Consider the following 24,389-nt stretch of genomic DNA (forward strand, 5'->3'; position numbering starts at 1 on the left):
CCTCTCGCCTACGCCAAAAATAGCCCATAACACAGTCGACGTTTACGACACCCACGGGAAGAAAGGGGGTGGTGAAATAAAATTCTTAACCCGACACCACACGGGCAAATTGTTCCCCTAATACATACAATAAGCTACTTGCCTCATAGTCAAATCAGCTTCTTTTTAAGAACTGTTAAAACGAATTTCAATGTCTTGCTACTATGGGAATTAATATGAAATTGAATTGAGTGACGTCACGGTCAATTCAGTTACCTTATATATTTCTATCTGACTTGTTAAATAGAAATTGGATTAAAAATAACTTCTATCCATGTTTTACCTAATATTTATCTGATGCTTTATTTCGTGCATGGTATAAACTATTTTATTTTAAGTATCAAGTTCCCTATTATTCTCTAATTATTTTACTATTTCCCTAGTGTTTCATTGGGAACTTGGATTTCAAAGAGCTATTCGCAGTGAAACTACGATAGTTCAAGTTTTCAACAAGTTCTGCCATTTCAACTTTCCTCTGATAATATTGAATAACTTCAAAAATGCAATAACAACTTGGAGGACATTAAGTTTCGTAATTTAATGTAAACTTTGCACTTTCTGCTGACTTTAGATTTAATAGGTAGGGGAGACGGGGGAGTTTGGACTTAAGGGATATTAGGACATCTAAATACATTATTTAATCAAAATTAATAAATGAAAATAATCTTACTAGGTTGCGTAGCCGAATGGCACAAACGCTCACGAAATGAAACGCTCGTAGATATCTATCTCTACCCAGACTACCTTTCGATGCCATTCGGCTACGGGGCTAGATCGGACCTAAATAAATAAAATGTTCTGATTTGGAATGTATTGAGAACCTACTAGACAAAAATATTTTTCTAATTTATAAATACGGCTCTTATGATTTGGAGCTTAATAAATGCCATACCAAAATAATAAATCGGATTTATTTTCAAATTGCATTAAAAACATTTATAAATACAAAAACACAGATATGTATAACTTTAGTATAAATGTATAATTGTAAATAATGTTGGATACAGATTAAAAAATTATATTCATAATATCAAAAAGTTATACCTTACAGTAATCATCATCCTCCTTGCGTTATCCCGGCATTAGCCACGGATCATGGGAGCCTGGGGTCCGCTGTGACAACTAATCCCAAGACTTGGCGTAGGTACTAGTTTTTACGAAAGCCACTGTCATCTGACCTTCCAACCCAACGGGTAACTAGGCCTTATTGGAATTAGTCCGGTTTCCTCAAAATGTTTTCCTTCACCGAAAACGACTAGCAAATATCAAATGACATTAAACCAAAAGTATCGTAATATTACATATTCAAAAAAAGTGACAAAGCTAGGTGTTATGACACTCAAGACATTAAATAACCACGGTAACTAAAATGCCGTCCGGTTCGAGTCCGGCCTTCATCACATGGTAGTGTATGTGATATGTAATTTAAAAAAAAGCGCTGGTCAATGAATTTTTCGGAACTTATGTGCGAAATGTCATTTGATATTTGCCAGTCGCTTTTCGCTGAAGGAAAAGATCGCGAGGAAACCAGACTAATTCCAATAAGGCCTAGTTTACCCTTCGGGTTGAAAAGGTAAGATGGCAGTCGCTTTCGTAAAATTACTGCCTACGCTAAATCTTGACATTAGTTGTCAAAGCGGACCCCAGGCTCCCATGAGCCGTGGCAAATGCTGGTACAACGCAAGGAGGATGACACGAAAGAAAAAACGACAAGGCCCACTGGTGGCCGAGCCGGGAATCAAACCCGGGTCTTCAGCTTACGCGGCTAACGTCATTACCACTCGACCACCAGCCCGAATATCTATTTAAGTGTTTTGTATTTTCAATGTACGTAGGCCAATATGATAAATACAACGCCACTAATAAGACTTGTCTATCTATCCACGCTTAACATTGAGATTGACTCGATCAGGAACGAAATAACGAGGTGTATCGTCGTCCATCCCTCCCCTGGGCTGGTGGTGATAAGACTTGCTGGACTGAAAAAAAAAATTGTTACCCACACAAAAATAAAAAAAGCGTTTCATTAAATATAAATAAATGTCTTGGGGCACCTACACAGATTAGACTGACGCCGTGACTTGCGTGGGCGACGGTAGCGTGATGGTCGCGCGACGGTGATGCGACGCATACGAAATCAAACCTTATCGATATGGAAGTATGAGACGCGACGGCGACGGTCGCGCGACCGTCGCCCACGAAAGACACGGCGTGACAAACTAAGCAAAACTTATGGTATTGACGATATACGTATAGGTACCAAGCGCGGATCCAGCTTCGTGCCCAGGGGGGGGGGTCATCACGTGGTAAAGGCCCAGGCCCCAGAGGGGGGGTCACGTGGTCTATTTGTATGGCCAACCAAGGCTCCAGGGAGGGGTCATGACCCCCATGACCACCCCCCCCCCCTGGATCCGCGCATGATAGGTACTATCAGCTGCAAAAGTGCATGGTGAATTTATCAATGAATTAATTCATAATTTCTCCAGGACCTACTTAAATATATAGATACATCCATACAGGTGAAAAACTTAAGAAAGTCACCTGTTGTATGTGTGAGTGACGTGTTCGAATAGAGAACACATATTTAAAATTAGTAACACAAACAAAACAAACGCCTATTCGAACACGTCACTCACACATACAACAGGTGACTTTTTCACCTATACTTATGTGTATACATAGAAAACATACAACAGGTGACTTTTTCACCTATACTTATGTGTAAGTAAGTAAGTAAGTAAGTAAGTAAGTAAGTAAGTAAGTAAGTAAACACTTTAATGTACAGAAAAATAATACAGCACATAATATTTAAAATACATAGAAAACATCCATCCAACAAAATATCTATTCTGTTCTCATCACACAAATACATTTTTCCCTTCACTAGCTCGGAAACACGTGTTTTGTCCTTCAATACCAGCGGGTAAAAACGCATTTTATCCACTAGCGGGTAAAGTAATTTGACCTTGAATAAAATCAAATTAACTGCTTTAAAATTAAAGGACAAAAAATGACAAAACGTGTTTCCGAGATAGTGAGGGGAAAATAACTATTTATGCCCTTCGCGCTAGAGACCGTTCATCAAAAAGTTACGATTGTTCTAATACATACAATAAAATGAAGGATAATATGTATAAGAAAAAAAAAAAAACATGTTGCAGCCCATTTCTATGGAACAGACAAATTTTTTTCGCGATTTCAGCATTGGTCCCATAATTAAAGTTGTTCATTATGACCTCAAAAGTCACTATGCAAAGTTTGATCGGTGCTTTTTATTTCACTCTGTATGTATTATGCGATTATAGTGACCGCGCACATAATCCTTTAAGAAATTTTGCAAATCTATGTAACCTAGAAGCACATTTCCTACAATAAACAAATTAAATTTTAATTTCTTTTAGGGCCTGTATGGTGACGGGTTAAGAATTTCACCACCCCCTTTCTTCCCGTGGGTGTTATAGAAGGCGACTATGGGATATGGGTTAAATTGTGGCGTAGGCGAGAGGCTGGCAACCTGTCACTGCAATGTCACAGTTTCGTTTTCTTTCAACCCCTTATTTGCCAAGAGTGGCACTGAAGCTTTAGTAGTTTCATGTGTTCTGCCTACCCCTTTATGGGATACAGGCGTGATTGTATGTATGTATGTTCTTTTAGTCATTCTGCTTCACTGATGCGGTTTGTAGTGCATTTATAACTCGTGTCAAATTTCCCAAGGGAGATGAACAAGGGCGTACTTTGCTTAGCTACATATGAAGCCTAATTTGTTTGCGTTTCAAGGTTAGGATCATATGTTGCATGTTATATTCCAAGGTACACCCATATATGTATGACTACACGGGGCTCTACTGGTTCCTATAAAGTTTTAAAATATAGTGCATCGTTTGTGCACATTTTCGTTAGTAATAAATGTCATAATTTGGATTTTCTCAGAAACGCGTAACTTTTCAGGATCGTCATAAAACAAATCTAACCTAAGCTAACTTATCTAAAGATGACCTGAACGGAAACCCTGAAAAGTTAACCGTATCAGCATTATGACTAATGATAATCTGGCAATTACACTAATAACTTCCAATCATTGTGTCAAATAAAGGGATCTGATAACTACACATACAAAAATTCACGCCTGTGTTCAAAAAGGGTAGGCACATGAAACTTCTCAAGTTTCTGTGCAACTCTTGTGCAATTAACGCGTTGAAAGCAACCAAAATTATGATATTTCAGTGACACGCTGACGCCGCTAGCCCATTGCCCACATTACATATGAACCTAAATCCCTGAGATACCTTCTACATAAAATACACATAAATTTTGATTTTCGAATACTACGAGACAGAAGTAAGTTTAGTATTTGAGAGTAAAAAGTGTACAATATTTTCATGAAAAACCTACTTAGTTTTGTCACTTTTTTTTTTTAGTATGAATAGGTAGACGTTTGACCACGATCACACCTGATGGTAAGTGATGATGCGATCTACGGTGGAGCACGCTTACCTATGAGATACCTATTTACTCTTGCTTTAAAGAGACCTGTCAAAGTTTTTAAACGCTAATGGGATTAATATTCCTACTCAAAAAGAATTGGGAATCTTTCTTGTTTTGTGACGCTTCGACGGAAAATCCGTATAATTATACAGAGTGGGGCCTGTAACAAAGGCGAAGAATTGAACTGTAGGCTATTCTCCTTATACTGATCAACATTTGTTCAGTGACTTTTAAAAATTATGAAGTCTTTAAAGAACCCCGCAGCAAACATAGGGAAAAAGTGGTTTCAGTCAAATCGCATGAAATTTTAGTATGATGTAGAATTAAGTCTGCTGATTATTTTTTTATAAGGGCACAACTCTCTCAGACTTATACTTTCGAAAATAATTAATTTAATTGTTTTATACAAAATATATGTAAATTACCTATTTTACGTAATTCCTCCTCTTTGCTCTGTTTTGCATAGAGTTCGTAACATAGATAACTGATAAAATGAAAGTCAATGTGACAGACAGCTACATTATAAAGATGATTTATTATTTTCGATAATTACGTACTTAATTATAAGCACATTTTAATTAAGCACAACACTTATGTTAAGCATACTAGATGATGGCAGCAAGAAATCCTTGCTTTGTCTGCAATAATCTTGTCGCTCCTTGGGGTTTGAGACGTATTCCAATCGACAACCTACAGAAAGTCGATATTGCAATCCGATATCGGGAAACTATTAATAACTGTCAGTAACTGTCAGTGAGTATCATTTAGATATATTGATTTCTAAAAACACGTCGCGTAAATAGAAAAATATATACTTGATTATTTCTGAAAGTATAAGTCTGAGGGAGTTGTGCCCTTATAAAAAAATAATCAGGAGACTTAAATCTACATCATACTAAAATTTCATGCGATTTGACTGAAACCACTTTTTCCCTATGTTTGCTGCGGGGTTCTTTTTAATTTTTCATATAAAATAAATATTAGCTTCAATGTAAACCCAAAATAAATATAGGTACTTACTTTTTTATCATGATGCATAGGCCGCTTGTGCTTTTTTGTACGTCTTGTGTCTGTACCTTTTTGCATTCTGTACCCAGTGATGATGTCTTTTCTGGTCCCATGGCCTGTGTTCAGTAGTTGTCCAATGTCAGTAAGTGTGTCCAATTGTTGGCCAGCGTTAACGTTACCGCTCAGTTTATCTAAGTAATAATGCGTTATTTCATTTGCATCATAAACGTAAGGTGCGTTTTGTTCGTGTTCTTGTTCATATTTTTCGTTATTTTGATATCCAGTGTAATCTTCATAAGCGGATTGAGGATCGACATTACCATATCTTTGGTCATTTTCAGAATATATCTGATAATCATACCCGTTTGGATTATGTGCTTGGACATTATGTGGATGACTTTCTATATCTGGTAAAACATTTTGTCTTTTTTGACTTTCCGTGATTTTTGGTTCATAGACGACATTTAAGTCATCTTGCATACCATAATCTGTAAGATCTACTTTTTCTCTATTGGAATCCGGAATTCGTTTATTTAAGACATGTAAATTATTAAGATTATTAAGATTGTCTTGGATATATCCTTTAGCCATCAAATCATTCAAATCACTCACAGAAAATTGGAGATCATCACCTAAATTATTATCAGTTTCTGAAAACCTTTTCCTTCATTCTTTATATTTGGCGCATTTTGATTAAAATAATTTTGTGTATCAATTTGTTTGCCATTGATATTATTATCTCTCATATCATTGACTGCTAAATCTACCATATCATCTGTGGAATGCCTGGGATTGTCATAGTTCAGGTTCAACAAATATTCCGATATTAACTGATCTAAATCAGAAAAGCCTCTTCTGTCTTTTACTTTTATGTTTGTATTTTTTTTATTCTTTTTCAAATTATTAAATTTTCTGCGAATCGCATTAAGTGTATAATTTCGGACGTTTTTAGACAGTACGAAAGTATCTTCGTCTATTGGTCCTCCATTTGAATGCCTTGTTCCGGGTTCAATAACGGAATATTCTTTAAAATATCGATCCCTTACGTTTTTAATACGATCCTTGATTACTTGCCTGCAAAAAAATCTGTTTGTGAAAAACCACGGACAAAGTAATTTATAAACGATTAAACACGTCTAATGTCGTCTATGCCGGGAAATGTTTGAAAAGTTACCTTAACCGATGTTTTCTTTGCTCAATATTTTTAGCCATAGCCTCTATCTGAAAAATAATTGAGTATAAAATAATGAGTAGGTAAATAATGCAAAAAGACCGAGCAAAGTGATGGTGGAAGCCAAGACTCATTTTGGGACATCGCGCCAACCAATTAAGTAGTTTAAGTACCTACATGTATTAGGAAAGGTACCTAGTATAACTCTTACAAACCTCTGCCTCGTTCAATCTGAAACAAGCGAATTAGATAATAGTAATCGATTTTTTAATAGTCTGTGTGAAATAAAAGCTCCGATAATCGAATAAAAAAATATGCAATTTAAACATGCACCTGGCTGACCTGGAAAAATTGTAGTCATTTCATCATTATATATTACTAGCTTTTGCCCGCGGCTTCGCTCGCGTTAGAAAGAGACAAAAACTAGCCTATGTCACTCTCCATCCCTTCAACTACCTCCTCTTAAAAAATCACGTCAATTCGTCGCTCCGTTTTGCCGTGAAGGACGGACAAACAAACAGACACACACACTTTCCCATTTATAATATTAGTATGGATTATAGTGGAAGTAGCATTTAACACTGGCGGGATCATTAAAATATTGAAGGTAGCATATCAAAACATGAAGTATTTAATCCCGAACCCTCTTCTTGATTGTTTCCCTATCGATATTTATTAATTGAGGAACTACATCATCAGAATCATCATCACCATCTGAATGATAAAGACAAGGAATTTACCTTTCCGGGTCTGCGTCCTCTACAGTGATGATTGGCATTATCACAACTCGAGGAGTCATGCAGCTTGGGTCATTGTTACAGGTATCTGCATTATCTGCAAGTATCAAAACACTTATTTACTACCTAATTATAATCTCTTTTCGTTAATACGTTGAGCGCTATCCCGCCAATAGTACCTAGCAAAGTGTATTTAAATCCAGCTAACCGTGTTCCTTGAGTTACTACGTTATCCTAAATCCAAACAATTTAAATGTTTAGAAGTGTCGTGTGTAAGGCACTGGTCCTACCGCGAGCTAGTAAAGCGCGCGGTTGTTTTATGCGGAGATCGCAGCGTCAGACGAATGCGATCAACGGATGCGTCTACCGCGTCTGCGTTCCAAAACAAGGCACCTTTTTTTTTCTACGTGGGAGCTACACAGTGCAATGGCAAACGCATGCGCATAATCCACGCAAATTAACTGCTTTAAAATTTATAAAAGTAGCGCATGTGTCTGGATTTTTTACGTGTAGTTTCCTCGCTAGCACTCGGGTGCAAATGTATTTTACTTCTCGTGTGTTTACAAACTCGCAAGTTCAGGATTCCAATATTGCCCCCTTTATAACAAATGCGTTTAACGCTCCGTTCGCAGCGATATTTTAAATTGTTTGCGAATACCGCAGCGATTACTTGAGAAGGTATATTTGGAATTTAGTTTCAAAGTGTCTTTCAAGCCGGTGAACATGTGAGAAAAAAAATGGCAGACAGAAAAAGAGAAATAATAGCATCATTGTTATTAGAAGAAGAAGAGGAACATTTTTATATTTCTTTAATACAATCATATCGCAGTAAAGTCGACCCTCTGTACAAAACAAGAGAAATTCGAAATCATTTAATCAACAACAAAGATAAGTTTTATAATTATTTGAAAAATACATAAAATTAAAAAAACTCGCTAGACTTTTCGATTATGTCGCCTATTTCCATCCACTTTCGGTTGCGATGTTGGATATTTTTGTAATGTTCGTGTGAAAGATCATAGAGCACCGATCTATCTATAATTAAATTAATCAGGAGTTCATCATCCTCCTTTGTAAATGTCATAATTTTACGTTTCTTTAAGTTTGCCACAGTGATGCAATTAATAAATAATTAATGTCACAATTAACTGAGTTGAGATGCAATGCTAAGTGAATTATTCTTCCTAATCTTCCTCCATCAAATGCGGTTAGACGCACAAAACAACACGAATATGCGCAAGCGCTAACCGCTTGCGTTGAACGGACACGTTTCACGCAATAAACAAGGATGCTCCTTACATAAACTATGAAGATAAAATATTTTTATATGTGCGTTTGACGCGTTGCATCTCACGCTGCGCTTGCCGCTGCGTTAACCGCGCAAAACAATGATCTATAATTATATTACCTGATTTGAAATGATCTGCGTCTATCGCATTGCGTGTAACGTAGCGTTTATCGCATAAAACAGCTATAAGCTATAAGAGCTATGAGCTATCAGCTAGAAAAACGAACAAAAGATAATCACTCCCCCGGCTCGCACCAATGAGTTTTTCGGAATTTATGTGCGAAATGTCATTTGATATTTGCCAGTCGCTTTTCGGTGAAGGAAACATCGTAAGGAAACCGGACTAATTCCAATGTCTAGTTTACCCTTCGGATTGGAAGGTCAGATGGCAGTCGCTTTCGTAAAAACTACGCCACGCCTACGCCAAATCTTGGGATTACTTGTCAAAGCGGACCCCAGGCTCCCATGAGCCATGGCAAATGCCGGGATAACGAAAGGAGGATGATGACTCGCCCAGCGGTGAGCTATAAAAATCGCCGTGTCTTTTTTATATGCACGGGGGTGTTTATCTTTTGTTCGTTTTTAGCGCTCATAGCTTACTAGCTCGCGGTGGCACTGGCACCAGTGCCTTAAACGAACTATGTTTTTTGTTCGCACTGCTTGTTTCCATTTTTATTCGTAATTTTAATGTTAATTTTATTATTTCTTTTGTAACGATCGTTATACGAATAGTTATATAAGCTGAAATGAAAATTTTAACTGTGTCAAATTTGTGTAAATGGGAGAAATAAAGTAATCTAAATTAAACTGTCGACTTTCATGTTGGTTATTTTGTGTTTTCCTTTATTACTATCGTCTTTTTTATACGCTTGTGCTTTATTTTGAGTTTTTCTTTGCCTTTATTTTTTTCTTAAACTATTTAATGTATTTTTGGTCTTTAAAATTTGAATGGTCACCTTTGTGTCCCTCTTCTTTGTGTTTATTGTGATCATCTTTGTTATCATTTTCTTTGTTTTTGTCTTCTTTCGGTCTGTCATCTGGGTTTATTTGTTGTTCATCTCCCTTTTCTTTGTCATTATTTTCTTTATCTTTATTGTCGTTGTGTTCATTTGGTTGCTGTTCTTTCTCATTTTGATTGTCATCTGTATCTGGGTTTCTTCCTGGGACACAGAGACAGTCATCTTCGATGAAGCCCTCAGGACAGCCACAGGGTGTCAAACCCGCCCCATAAGACCATCTGGTCTCGTACACCGTTTCGCCCTCTTTTGGCTCATTAGAAAAGTTACAAACCACTTCTACTGCCTGAAATTCAAAAAAAGAATGTTTAAAGGAAATCCCGTGTCAATTTTGGTCCAAAACGGGTGAGTTATAATTTAGTAAGTCAAACGTGGCTACTTTACCTGCAGTGTTTAACTTTACTCTTTGGTCAGTTAATATAAATAGCTAATTTAAAGTAAAATTAGCAACTCAAATTACAAACATATCTTATATACAGTATGTAAACTAACGAAAACCAATAACTGTAACCCGTAAATGTCCAGGTGATACTGAGAAACTTTTACTATGGGACCAACACCCAAAACGCGAAATAAAAATTTACTCTCCCATAGGAAATACTTACTATAAAATAAAACTACCTATGAAACTGTCAGAAGATATTTTCGTGATTTCGGGGTTGATCCCATAGTAAAAGTTTCTCAGTATCACCTGGACATTTACGGGTTACAGTAAATGGTTTTCGTTAGTTTACATACTGTATTTTTAAGTTCTCACCTACTTTTTACCGATGATAACTTAAGGTATATAAAAATGTTACGTTACCAGACAGGGTAAAATGGCACGCATATGGGGGGGAATGAATACCGACTAGATAACAGGAATAAACATATATTAAAAGGTAGGCAGAGTACATGAATCTGCTCGTTTTATTGTCATTCTTAGCAATTACGAGGTTGAAAGAAAACGAAACTGTGACATTGCAGGATTTGCAGGCAAGTTGCCAGCCTCTCGCCACCGCTACGGTTCCTATATCCCACAGTAGACACACGGGCGAAGAAAAGGAGTGGTGAAATTCTAAACCCGTCACAGTTAAATAAACTTACATGAAAAATGATTGGGTCGTCGTCTACGGTTCTGAAGTAGTCATGGTAAGTAGACATCCCGCAGCCAACGTTTGCGGTGGATCCATAGATTGCTGTCAGATATCTGCTTTTGTAGCCACTAGAGAAGAGAGAATAACCAAAGTGAATAAACAAGAACAGAAACGTCTGCGAGGGATACTACATATTTTTAAATTAAAGGAAAAATGGAAAAATTCACACCTCCGGCGGAACTCGACCCTGCCCGAACCTGCGACCTACTGGATTGCGGTCTAGCCGCTCTCACCAACTGAGCCACGGAGGCCTTGGACTCGCCGTTTCTTTCCCCTCCTAGCAAGATGGTGGGGGGGGGGGGATTTGGTCCTACTCACGAAACATACTCCGGCGTTTCATCCTCTTTGCCATTCGTGAGGGCGCGCTCCGAATTGGAGGGAGAAACGGAGGCCTGCTGGATGTGTGCGAATTATCCCATGCCTTCCCTCAACTCAAGAGCGTCTGGACCGGCAATCCAGTGGGTCGCAGGTTCAAGTCCTGCCAAAGGTTCGAATTTTTCCTTTAAAAATAGGTTGTATTTGTTCTTTGTCTATGGTAAAAATAACAAAACAATACCCGCGAGGAAACTGTTCTATTTGCTCTTTCTTCACGTAGGGATCGTGTAATGTTTTCACAAAATCATCGATGACCATTTTCCTTTTTTCTGGCGTCAAAGTTTTGGCTGGAATGTACACAAAAATGGTGTTCATGAAACAAATAAATCTTGATTCCAAACAAAACACAACACCAATAAAAAATCACGTTGTCCAAATGTCGCTTGCGGTTGGCTACTGCAACTAAAATAACTGAGGTTACGGTCAATAGATGGCGCTGATGCATATCAGAAAACAGTGACTTTTTTTACAACAATTCTACTTTTTGATTCTCACTAATTGTAAATAAGTATGAATAAAATAGCATGAATACATAGACTGAGGACCTGAAAATTGGTGAGCAAGCATTAAATTTCTGAGGTCAATTCAGAATAAAATGATATACTTTATTCCTAACTATAAAAAGTATTTGAAAGTAGACAATCAAATAAATATACTGAAGAAAACAATGTCAATTTTTTTTTTTGCGCAAAGCGGAGGGCACACTGTGCACGGTCAATTGGGCATTTTCAGAGAAAAATGAGTGACAGTTAAGTCGCTGTCAGTTTCTAAACGACAATTTAAGAATGGAATTTCAATAAAAAGATATTATTTTTTGTGTTTAAGTATTACAAAAGCGATAATCTACATTTGGTGAAAAAAGTAGATTTACAGACTTTCTGCCTTACAAAACTGAGGGCGAGTTAACTTTTTGTTTACAACTGTCACAAGACTTGGGTCCACATTTCTGAAAATGCTTTTTTTGCCAAAGTTGAAGTAATAGTTATTTGTTATACGCTGATTTTAACGCATCGAGCAAGTGAAAGGATTCTATAGTTGAACCATCGCCATACGCCATACGCCATCTATTGACCGTAACCTCAGTTATTTTAGTTACAGTGGCCAACCGCAAGCGACATTTGGTGAACGTGATCTTTTATTGGTGTTCTGTTTTGTTTAGAAGCGCTGGTAGCCTAGTAGTAAGAGCGTGAACTTATGTGTAAATGTCGTCTAATATTTACCAGTCGCTTTTCGGTAAAGGAAAACATCGTGAGGAAACCGGACTAATCCGAATAAGGCCTAGTTACTCTTCGGGTTGGAAGGCCAGATGGCAGTCGCTTTCATAAAACTAGTGCGTACGCCAAATCTTAGGATTAGTTGTCAAAGTGGACCCCATCAGGCTCCCACGAGCCGTGGCAAATGCCGAGATAAAGCAAAGGAGGATGGTGATTATGTATAAAGATCATGCATTCATGATCTGTGTGACAATATCGTCAATATCACTTACATTTGTCAGTAAAATTTTCATTTTTCAGACTCCAATCTGGATAGTGGAATCGGAAAATGCTCACAGTCTGGCCTATCCTAGGGAACTCTTCTGCAAAATAAATAAATATTATAGGAAATTCTTTCAAGCGTGGTTTAAACTTTAACAGTAAATGAATGAACGTTAAGTGTAGAGGGAAGGGCGCGGAACAGACAAGCGCGGATCCAGCTTCGTGCCCAGGGGGGCCCAAAGGCCTCAGGGGGGAAGTCATGTGGTCCATTTTTATGGCCAACCTAGGCTCCAGGGGGGGGGGGTCATGGATCTGCGCATGGGAACAGAATGTTTGACCCTGTAATTAGTTGGGACTAAATGAGAGATAAACATATCAAATTCCACGGCCATAGCCCTGCCGCTGGGGGGGGGTCGGTTTTTTGCGTTTATCCCGGAAACTATGGGTCCTAGCGATATAACGTATTCTACAATATTAAAGCTTAATATATTTTCTACAAGTTTTACAAAGAAAGTTTGTCAATATCTTGGATATTTTTTTTATCGTATTTTACTTTTTCACTGTAGGCAGAAATTAAGACACGCGCGCTCACGTTCGTACAAAAAAATACTTGTAAGGTGCATTAGGGTAATTCTGAAAGTCGCATGAAAATCACCATTATTTCCATCATAATTATCAAGATTCCGATTCGGAATTACCCGAGCATTTCTGTCATTCGGAATTACCCTAATGCACCTTATTAAAAAAGTGTTTGAAAAAACTTTTTGCATGCATCTTACGCCTCAGTGTTTCCGCAATTATTCGATCCGTTATCTTTGACATCTTAAATCCTTCTTACATCAGATATTGGATCGGATAGTGTGAATGTGCTATATAAGAAATTTAGCATCAATTTTATTGTCTTAATATTGGGGACCGTATTACAGATGTTTTATAATATGTCGGTGGCAAACAAACATACGGTCCTCATGATGGAAAGCGGTCACCGTAACTTATGGACGCCTGCAACGCAATATAAATTTGTACACTACCTTTGGCTGTGATAAGTACACAGCCAAACTATATGACTACCCGCCATTTTGCGGAATTTCATTAGAACTATATTCTTTATTAGAGATGGGCCGAATATTCGGTAAATATTCGGTATTCATATTCGGCAAGTTTTCAATTGTTCGTATTCTGCCGAATTATTCGGTTGCATTGCCGAATATTTACCGAATAAACAAAGTAAATAACTAATGAAGATCTTACGTATTCCAGTGGATAATAAGCTCCTTTTTTAGTAGCTTTTTAAGGAACTGCTAAAAAAAGAGAAACCTATGCGTCAAAATATAAATACAATTGTTTTAAAAAAAGTAAAAAATCGTAGTTCAAGAGTTGAGAAGAATTCAGAGTTGTTTTAACTAAGTTTTATTTATCCACTAAATCATAAAAACATAGTTGTAGTAACGATTATCAATCATTTAATAGTTTTCATGAATCTCTTAAAAATATGGCGTAACCGAATATTCGGCCGAATGTTCGGTTCGGTAAGAGCTGAACCGAATGTTCGGCCGAATATTTGTATTCGGCAAAGTCCATGCCCATCTCTATAATCTTTATATTATACTGAACTGTCACCACATACATCATAATAACAGCGCCCTCTTGACAATAGTCATATATTTCAGCGTGCGTAGTACAACACACAAACGCTCACGAAACGAAACTCTCGAAATATCTATGTCTATCGCTCTTGCGTATTGGCGCGACAGAGCCAGACTAGAGAAATTTGCATTGTGAATTTAACAAGTTCGACTTGTTGCGGTTTATCCGTTTGAATCAGCCAAACGTATATTTAAAACAATATGTGTCAGGTTGTTTTTATAAAATCGACTTGTTGGTTCAAATATATTGCCGATTCAAATGACAAGTAGCTTGTTGTTCGAACAAAGAGCACGCAGGCGCTATTTTAACCAAAAAACTTGTTGAACGAACATGAAAACTGGTTGTATTTTCTCTCAGTGTACCTTTCGCGGCGTTTCGTTTTCGTTTCGCGTCGTAGAAATGACTTTCCGCCTTCTAAAGAGGGTTCAGGTTGCGGACGACTCAAAGGACTAACACCAACAAGAAACAAACACAAGGGACATAACCTAACCATATGGACTGACCTAGTGGACTGATTTTCATGAAACATGGCTAAGAACACTCCCGACTAACTCAGCTTTCAGACAAAAAAAACTAAATCAAAATCGGTTCTTCCGTTCGAGAGCTACGATGCCACAGACAGACACACACACAGACAGACAGACAAACAGACAGACAGACAAACAGACAAACAGACAGACAGACAGAAATACGATGCCACAGACAGACACACACACAGACAGACAGACAAACAGACAGACAGACAAACAGACAAACAGACAGACAGACAGAAATACACACAGACAGACACGTCAAACTTATAACACCCCTTCGTTTTTACGTCGGGGTTTAAAAATATACAAATTAATAATTATACAACCTGAAGCTCGACACAGATCACGCCGGTATGCGTCACATTGATTCGCCCAAGTTTGGGCAAACTCTGCCAGGGAGTCGTGCCAGAACTGTGGAATGAAAAAGTAAAAAAGAAATCTTTGAAATACTTATAAAAAGTTCGTCCACTTGATATGTAGCTACACAAAATCCGTTCGGGAGCTACGATGCCACAGAAATACTTATACAGATTCATATAACATCCCGCTAAAAATTTATGTGCAAACATACACAAAAAGAAAAATTATATAAGCTAAAGGAGGAGAAACAAATACTAAATGGTCTCATCTCAGCATATTGATTGGCGACTTCTAGCGCTGATCTTCCGATGGGAGCAGACTAGTATTCTGGTCAACCTAAATGTGTGAGTTAGTAATTCTTCTTTCAAAGTATGGTATTACATACTTGCTAGGTTTGAAATATATTCAAATGTTTAGTAACTATATTACTATATTCAACCTTAAACATAATAACATAAAATTATCACCATCTGAGAATTGAACCAACTTAAATGTTAAAAAATTACCCCTACTTTTATGATGTCAATCAAAAGGATGCCCAAAAAACCGGCCAAGAGCGTGTCGGGCCACGCTCAGTGTAGGATTCCGTAGTTTTCCGTATATTTCTCAAAAACTACTGAACCTATCAAGTTCAAAATAATTTTTCTAGAAAGTATTTATAAAGTTCTACTTTTGTGATTTTTTTCATATTTTTTAAACATATGGTTCAAAAGTTAGAGGGGGGGGTTACTTGGACGCACTTTTTTTCCTTTAGGAGCAATTATTTCCGAAAATATTAATATTATCAAAAAACGATCTTAGTAAACCCTTATTCATTTTTTTAAATACCTATCCAACAATATATCACACGTTGGGGTTGGAATGAAAAAAGTTCTTTACATATCAGCCCCCACTTTACATGTAGGGGCATACCACAATAAAACATTTTTTTAACCATTTTTTATTTTTGCACTTTGTTGGCGTGATTGATGTACATATTTAAAACTCAATTTAAAAAAATAATCATCAGGTACCAAATTTCAGCTTTCTAGTGCGTTAGCGTCCGCGGATAATCTCAGTAACCGTTAGGTTACTGAGATTATCCGCGGACGGACGGACGGACGGACGGACGGACGGACGGACGGACAGACAGACATGGCGAAACTATAAGGGTTCCTAGTTGACTACGGAACCCTAAAAAGAATACTTCAAATTGATCCAATCACTTACAATAACTGAATTACGCATAGGTATAGACATACACGTCATAACTTATAAAGCCCCGTCGTTTTTGCGTCGGGGGTTAAAAATTCGAATTAAACAAAAGAACATCTTACCAGCTTCCTCATGCCGTACCCCTTTGGGAGGTTAGTCCGGCCTTGAGACACATTTCGCTTCATCCTGCAAAAACGATAATAAACTTGTTTTTTTTTCCATGAAGTACAAAACCTATATACAACGCTTATTTTTTATATTACCGCACATTTAAAGCGTTATTAGTAGAATGTCTTTATTTTAAAAACATGATATCACGTCAATACACATTTATGAAAAAAATTATGAAAAAAAAAAAAATTAAAATTTAAACTGTTTATTTCAGTCATTTTTTATCAAACAAAACTCAGTGTTAGTTAATGATCAGTATTTAATAGGTGGCGCTAAAAAAATCGAAGTACGATACGATTCTTAGTATGAAGTATGTAAATCATATATAATTAAAAAATATATATTTATTTATTTATTATTATGGACCAATAAGTCTGAAATAAATTATTTCAATTCAATTCAATAAAAATAATCCTTGGTAAAACGTAGGACAAATCGATTAGTTTAAACTACCCGGCAGACGAAGTTGTCCCCTGTACCTTACGTAAAAGGATTTATCCTAAATACTTACTCGTTTAATAAATCTAATGTTAAATTTTTCTCAGCTTCAGTCATAGGGAGCATTTCACCACCGCTGCATCTTGGGCTCATTATTGTCTAAAAAATATTTAAAACATTAAATAAAAACAAAAAAATCTAGTTCTTTGCGTGGTACGAGAAAATTGACTGCTAAAACTGTAACATAACGTAAATATCACTGTAAAAATGTTTAGAACACATTATCTTATCACATTTGTTATATCTTCATTAAAAAAAATATCTAGATTTTTTATTCGTTCTTAGTTCTCTTGAACTAATACTTTATTCATCGTCTTTACGTCATTTAACATGCATAACGTCCTGTATTTTGGTGTATTTTTTGTTATTCTTTGATTTAGACCGAATCCGGTAGTTCCTAAAACAGTTAGGTGGATCATAGGCCATATGACGCAAAATAACATTATATGTTTAACATTGACTTATAAACGACTTCGTAAGGACGTAGCATACGGGTGTCAATAACAATGCTATCACAGCCGTGTCAGTACGCTGTTCACGAGTAAGAAGCGTTCAGTCTACGTAAACAATTCGTGATGCAAACTGCCGATCTAACTAGCTGAAGTGACTCATTGACGCTACGTCGCAATCGAAATGCAGTCTGGCTCTGTCGCGCCACTAGAGAAGAGAGAGAGATAGGAAGAGCTAGCTGCGATACGCTTACGAAGCGTAAGAGATACACGAACGCTTACTATAGAGGTAATATTATGGTCACCGTAGCTAGCTACAGCTACGTCTATCGCTCTTCCCTATTGGCGCAACAGAGCCAGACTGCGTTTCGATCGGAGTCTAGCATCAACGAGTGTCATTCCAACTAGGCCAGCTGATCCACCACGGCGCATCAAACGAGAATATTTAGTGAAATATATGAATTGCCATATCCTTATATTTTTCTCAGATGTTTGGAGTTTACATAATATTGTTAGTAGAAAAGATTTAGAAAAGGTTAGATAGACCCTCGGGGTATAGCTTAGCATGTTGTTTGTACTTTGTAGGCACCATTTGTTCAGTTTAGGGAGACGTGACTGGAAAAGGTAAGGTCACTTTTCTACTAATATTTATTATAAGAAAACAGTATTTCCTATGTAAACATTTGAGAACGGGACGGAATAGAGTATTTTCGGGATTGGGTTTATGGCGGGTTTATTTTTTAAACTGAAATAGATAGCATATACTAAAGAAAAAGCGATCAAGCCCACTGGTGGCGAAGCCGGGAATCTCTTTCTCTTTTAGATACCATACGGTATCTATTTCAGTCCTACTACTTAAATTGAAAACAAATCAAAAAATATTTATTACATACTTCAAGGTTTAATTTTTATTTGTTTATTTATTTCATTTATTTGGGCCATCAACTGCAATACAAGAAAATTGCTTATGCTAAATAATTCAGAGCGACTGGATTCGATGGGATTTTTTATAGGATTTTGAATAGCGTGCCAACCATTTTGGAAGCACAGATTATTATTATTATTGAGCCTATTGTGTTTCCACTGCTGGGCAAAGGCCTCCCCCTTCTTCCTCCATTCTTCGCGATCTTGAGCTACAACTGGGACCTCAAACAGATTATTTAAACAAAATTATTTCGAAAACGAAATATAACGTTTTCTAAGGAAAACACTACCTATTGGATATAATATTATATGTTAGAGCCCAATAAGGCTTAATATTATACAGAATATTTACTGTAACAAAAATAATTATTGTAGAGTCAGCATATAAAGTACCTGATCAAATACCGCTTCAGATGTAACTACCATTCTGAAATGAGATGTGTTTTATATGCAAATAATTAAACTGTGACATTTCTGACTGTACATAGTAACTTTAAAAATTACCGTTCAAACTTTATAATCAACAACCCTTATTATGGGACCAATGCTGAAATCGCAAAGAAAAATACTTGCTGTTTTATACATTTCGACTGTCATGATAACGCTCATTTCTATGGAACAGGTAATATTTTTTCCCGATTTCAGCATTGGTCCCATAATAAAAGTTGTTCATTATGACCTCAAAAGTCACTATGCAAAGTTTGAACGACATTATGCGGGGCGGCGAAACAAATGGCATTAAAAACATTCGCGAGATTAAAATTTTCTATGAACGATAAGTCTAAATTATAAATATTTTTTAAGTGTTGTTTCCGCCAACGTCAAGGTTTAGGAAGGCACGCGCTGTATGAAGACAATTGACCGGTGAACCTTACATTTTCCTTTGCCGCCATTTTTTAGTGACTGAGATTTGCTTGACCGTCTTCAGTTACTTAAAAAAATAAAGGTCTGTATAACAATTATTTACTTAATTGTTATTCCCACTGAACTAGATTTAGAGTTATTCCATTATGTGGGCAGATGACAGAAAATAAAATACATTTCATCTTTGAAAACGTTGTTTGCCCTTCCAGTTTTCGTAAATCTTTTTGTTAGGACCTTTCTGATGTACACGTGTCGAATCTCAATAGCTGAGGGTCGCACCCTATTAAATATTTTTGTACAAATTGTAAAGAAATGTCAATTTCAGGAGAAAAGTTGGATGTGAACTTGTTACAAACGCAAGTAAGGTACAGTGGGGGAAATCTCGACTGGGGGACAAATGTAACTGGTCCATTTTTTCCATGTTTTACAATGTTTTCATTATTAAATAGTGTCCACCATTTACATAATTATGGTAGACGTGTTCAGTGGATATACATATATAGAACTCAACATCATGGTACAATAATGGAAAAAATTGATTAGTTACAATTGGCCCGGGAGTCGAGATTTGCCCCGATTGAGTAGAGCGTAGTATTTGAAAGTTGTAATTTCGTTTTTAGATCACGATATGGTTGCAAATGCTCTATTAATAATCTTGAGGCTTATTATTAGTTGCTTCATCGATTTGTGCCGTGATTTTTTAACAATTATTTATTTTTCGTGTTATTATTATTTTATTCCTCATTCAGGTGCGAGGCATAAAGGTCATTATGTCAGTGATTGATTCGACATGAAGTTGGTTCGTTTTCTATGACGTCACTAGATGGACGACAGCGTTTTCGGTGGCCGAAATTTAATTAAAAATACGTACATTGTACACTTTTAATATCCAAAATCAATAAAAATTGGTTTCTTATGTTCAATATTTCAGAAGACAATCATTTATTGTGCCAAATACGAGGAGATTCGGTCTTCGGGACGAGCTCTGCGTTAGGGCGAAGGCCCGGAGCGTCCCTGAGAGGTGCATGAGTTTAGTGACCTATTCTAATCAATTCTCTAATAAAAGGTTATATATTTAAATACCTTGTCACTATACATGCACATGACATGTGTCCCGGGAAGGCATTCTCCGACTGGGGAACAGTATTTGTTTTTCCTGGCTTCTTGGTTTGTCTCGTCGAATACTAGCGAGCATCGCGTGAAGCCGAGAAAATGCAGGCATAGGAGAACCTGGATAAAATAAAATTGTTTTTATTCTCCCGAAAAATATTCAACAATTTTTTAGACAAGGGCTGAAAGCGATGACATAACATTATTTTTTTACCTTTTTTCTGTCGTTTCCGCCAGTTTGCAGATTGCCGAAACGTCAGAAATATGGCAAAATAAGGTTATATCGCGTTCGACCACCGTGTGACTTAAAAAAACCGGCCAAGACCGTTGTACAAAACGCAACCTATCAATTCAAAATTAAAATAAAGTGTTATTTTTTCATATAAACATTTCAAAAGTTAGAGGGGGGACTGGAAATTTCCGTAAGTTCATCTTAACACACACATATCCTCGTTATAATTCTAAAACATCAATTTAAGAATTTCTAATAGTAATCGACTGGTGAGTCACCAATGCAGATCGATCGACTGTCACTTTTTATCAATGCTCTGTCATTTTAAAAATCGTATAAAAATATAATCAAAATTGAATACGAATCGGGTTGCGAAATACTGAATTTAGCTTTTTAAGTTCAAAGTCCATTAAAAATCAGTGTAGAATTGTCGATGCAACTAATTATGTGCTTAGTTTAGTAATATGCTGAATGATAGCTTTTTGATATGAGAAAAGAGACTCGTACTTGGTTTTTCTTCGTTTAAGATTGACTTTGATAATTGAGTTGTTCTTCCAAATACAGTTACTTCCATAAGTATTTATAAATCTTGAATAAATACTGAATAGTTTAGGTGCAAATTAAATCTTTTATAGGGCATTGTGATGTGAATTATTATTGGGACTGACAACTTTGTTACACATTGACATTGAGCAGGAAAATCAGCAGCAGCAGAGCAGGTATACGATGAAAAATTTGAAATTATTTGTACCAAAAACTAGATTTATTTTGAAATGCTCTTTATTATAAACATAACACTTTGTACTTACCAGAAAAAGCTTACTGAAGTAGCTTCTCAAAATGTAATGGACATACTGCATATCACACAACATTATTTACAATCATTTTATAATAATTAACTTTTATTTGTAAATAATTATCTTCACGTTATTTTCATTTCCATAACTATCACTGTCGGTCATCTAGGTCTCAAAATAATAGTATTTACTAGAACATAGTGATACTGTTGCTAAAAAAACTATTTCCGTTTTAAAGACGCACGTTTTCGTTTTGTTTTGCAAAAGTAGTGATGTGAAAAGAGGTAAAATTAAGGTAATGTCACTTTTTTTTTAATAGTCTATACCTACTGGTGTCCCACTGCTGGGCAAAGGCCTCTCCCCTTAACCTCCATAATTCCCGGTTTAGTGCCTCTTCCTCCGGCCAGTTATTGAGGAAGGTGTCTATAGTTGCAAATAGAAAAAAAAACCGGCCAAGAGCGTGTCGGGCCACGCTCAGTGTAGGGTTCCGTAGTTTTTCGTATTTTTCTCAAAAACTACTTAACCTATCAAGTTCAAAACAATTTTCCTAGAAAGTCTTTATAAAGTTCTACTTTTGTGATTTTTTACCAATTTTTTAAACATATGGTTCAAAAGTTAGAGGGGGGGGGACGCACTTTTTTTTCCTTTAGGAGCGATTATTTCCGAAAATATTAATATTATCAAAAAACGATCTTAGTAAACCCTTATTCATTTTTAAATACCTATCCAACAATATATCACACGTTGGGGTTGGAATGAAAAAAAATATCAGCCCCCACTTTACATGTAGGGGGGGTACCCTAATAAAACATATTTTTCCATTTTTTATTTTTTCACTTTGTTGGCGTGATTGATATACATATTAGTACCAAATTTCAGCTTTCTAGTGCTTACGGTTACTGAGATTATCCGCGGACGGACGGACGGACGGACGGACGGACGGACAGACAGACATGGCGAAACTATAAGGGTTCCTAGTTGACTACGGAACCCTAAAAAACAAATGATGGTTTTTTCTAAGTATGGTTTTTTTTCAGACGAACAAATAATTCGATCGATAACGGTCTTTCGTGATTTGTAACGTTTCAATAACAATAACGTACATTTTAATTCGATAAACATTCAGTATAAATGTTAGTTTTATAAAACTAGAAATTAAAGTTGTTAAATTAAATTCGTTCAGTAGTTAAAATAAAGTTTAATAAACCGTATAAAAGTATTAACTGTTTTGCAAATTTTGAGACTCCATCCTTTAGAAAAAAAACATACTCCAGAATAAAACCTGTTTTTTTCTTCACGGTTTTTTTAAGCAAAAAAAAAACCGTTTTTTTGTAACCCTAAAGGTATCTAGGTCGTCCCTTTATCTCTTTTTGAACCTGCCGCGCTCTATTTGTGGCATCTACTTGGTAGCTACACTAGCCCATCAGTCAGGATGCATGCGGCAGACGTGACCAGCTCAAGGCAATTTGAGCCTATATCACAGAATATATAATAGTACAAGTACAGAAGGCCCACTGCTTTGATGTTCACGAAATGCCGCCTTTTTAAATGCCTACAAAATTCTAACAAAGAAACGAGCCGTACGTGCGCAGCGTCGGATGATAGGGTTGCCTATAGATTAAAACGAATTAATTCTTAGATAAAATGTTATACTATTTATATTCAAGTCTTGGGTACTTTCTAGGTATATATACAGTATTTATATATTTTTGTTTAAGCCTTCAGCATCACAAGCCTTATTGAACTTTTCCGTGGGACTTATGAATGAATGAATGAATGAATGAATTACTTTATTGCGATAAACATGGTATACATTAGGTGGTACATTATTATTTTTGAGTAGCAATACTTAATCAATAAGATCTGTGTAAGATTGTCCTATTTTATTCATGATGTCTATTTAACTATGCATTATTAGCCATTCCACACGTGGACATCGCATATGAACCTTAACCCTTAATTTGGCAGACATAGAAACATTAAAAATACCGTTTTTTTTTGTTGAATACTATTTTTATGGGTCATAAGGAGCCCCGAAAAAATAATGAAAAAAATCATAATCTTTCAGTTTTTCAGGAAAATTATGTTCGGTGTGGCGAACACTGCCAGCTAATCAAGAATTAAAAGTGTGAAATAATTTGCTGTATAAATGTTAAGAAACATACAAATTTTTCGTAGAAAATGAACATAAAAGTATTGTCTACACTTTGTGTGCCCTTTTTGTACTTTGTGACCCCGAAACTAGACCTCCTTCGTAATGTTGACACCGAATATCCAATACTCTTGGACACGGTAAGGGGAATGTCCTGGAATTTAGGCGTTACGTTATGTCAAATGGGGTTTTATATGCGGAAAATGCGCAAAACTTCTTACTGGGGTTCAACTAGACGAGATTATGTTTACTCAACTCGGATACCTGCTCAAGAGAGGCATCGATTTGAGACACAAGTTGCATTCTGCTTTCCAAAACCTGCTCACGATAGGCATTTGCACGACCTGTGTACTGGCTATCATCTGTGCTGTCATCCGCATAGCAGCAATAGATATTGCTAGTTTCTAGCTTATCATTGATATGAAGGATGAACAGGGTCGGTGATAGGATAGATCCTTGGGGTACACCTCCGTTAATGGGCCGGTTTTCTGAGTATTGATCGTCGATGAAAATTGAAATGCTTCACCCAGGTAGAAAGCTGGCGACCCACGTGCAAAGCCTTTCTGGGAGCCCGTACGAGGGTAGCTTGGGGAGATGCGTCTTATGATAAACTCTATCAAAAACCTTAGGTAGCGATATCTAGGCTAACTGCCCTCTCCCTCTCCCTTGTTCTCAATGGCGGTGGCCCAACTATAAGTATACCAAAAGATCACCATCGCCACGACCAT

General features: G+C 36.6%; 1 protein-coding gene across 1 annotated transcript; it reads right to left on the reverse strand.

Annotated features, from left to right (window-relative positions):
• Positions 1 to 1,753: 1,753 nt before the first annotated feature.
• LOC125238215 lies at positions 1,754 to 24,389 on the reverse strand. The gene is made up of 14 exons (XM_048145489.1): positions 24,375 to 24,389; positions 20,454 to 20,600; positions 17,147 to 17,232; positions 16,587 to 16,650; positions 15,237 to 15,321; positions 12,742 to 12,831; positions 11,437 to 11,542; positions 10,831 to 10,948; positions 9,685 to 10,030; positions 7,444 to 7,537; positions 6,919 to 6,934; positions 6,707 to 6,753; positions 5,545 to 6,606; positions 1,754 to 2,018 (listed from the first exon to the last, which is right to left on the reverse strand). The coding sequence occupies exons 1-13, from the start codon at positions 24,387 to 24,389 to the stop codon at positions 6,165 to 6,167; spliced, it is 1,656 nt and encodes a 551-aa protein (XP_048001446.1). The 3' UTR covers positions 1,754 to 2,018; positions 5,545 to 6,164.

Source organism: Leguminivora glycinivorella, chromosome 23 (assembly GCF_023078275.1).
Source record: "Leguminivora glycinivorella isolate SPB_JAAS2020 chromosome 23, LegGlyc_1.1, whole genome shotgun sequence".
NCBI lineage: Eukaryota > Metazoa > Arthropoda > Insecta > Lepidoptera > Tortricidae > Leguminivora > Leguminivora glycinivorella.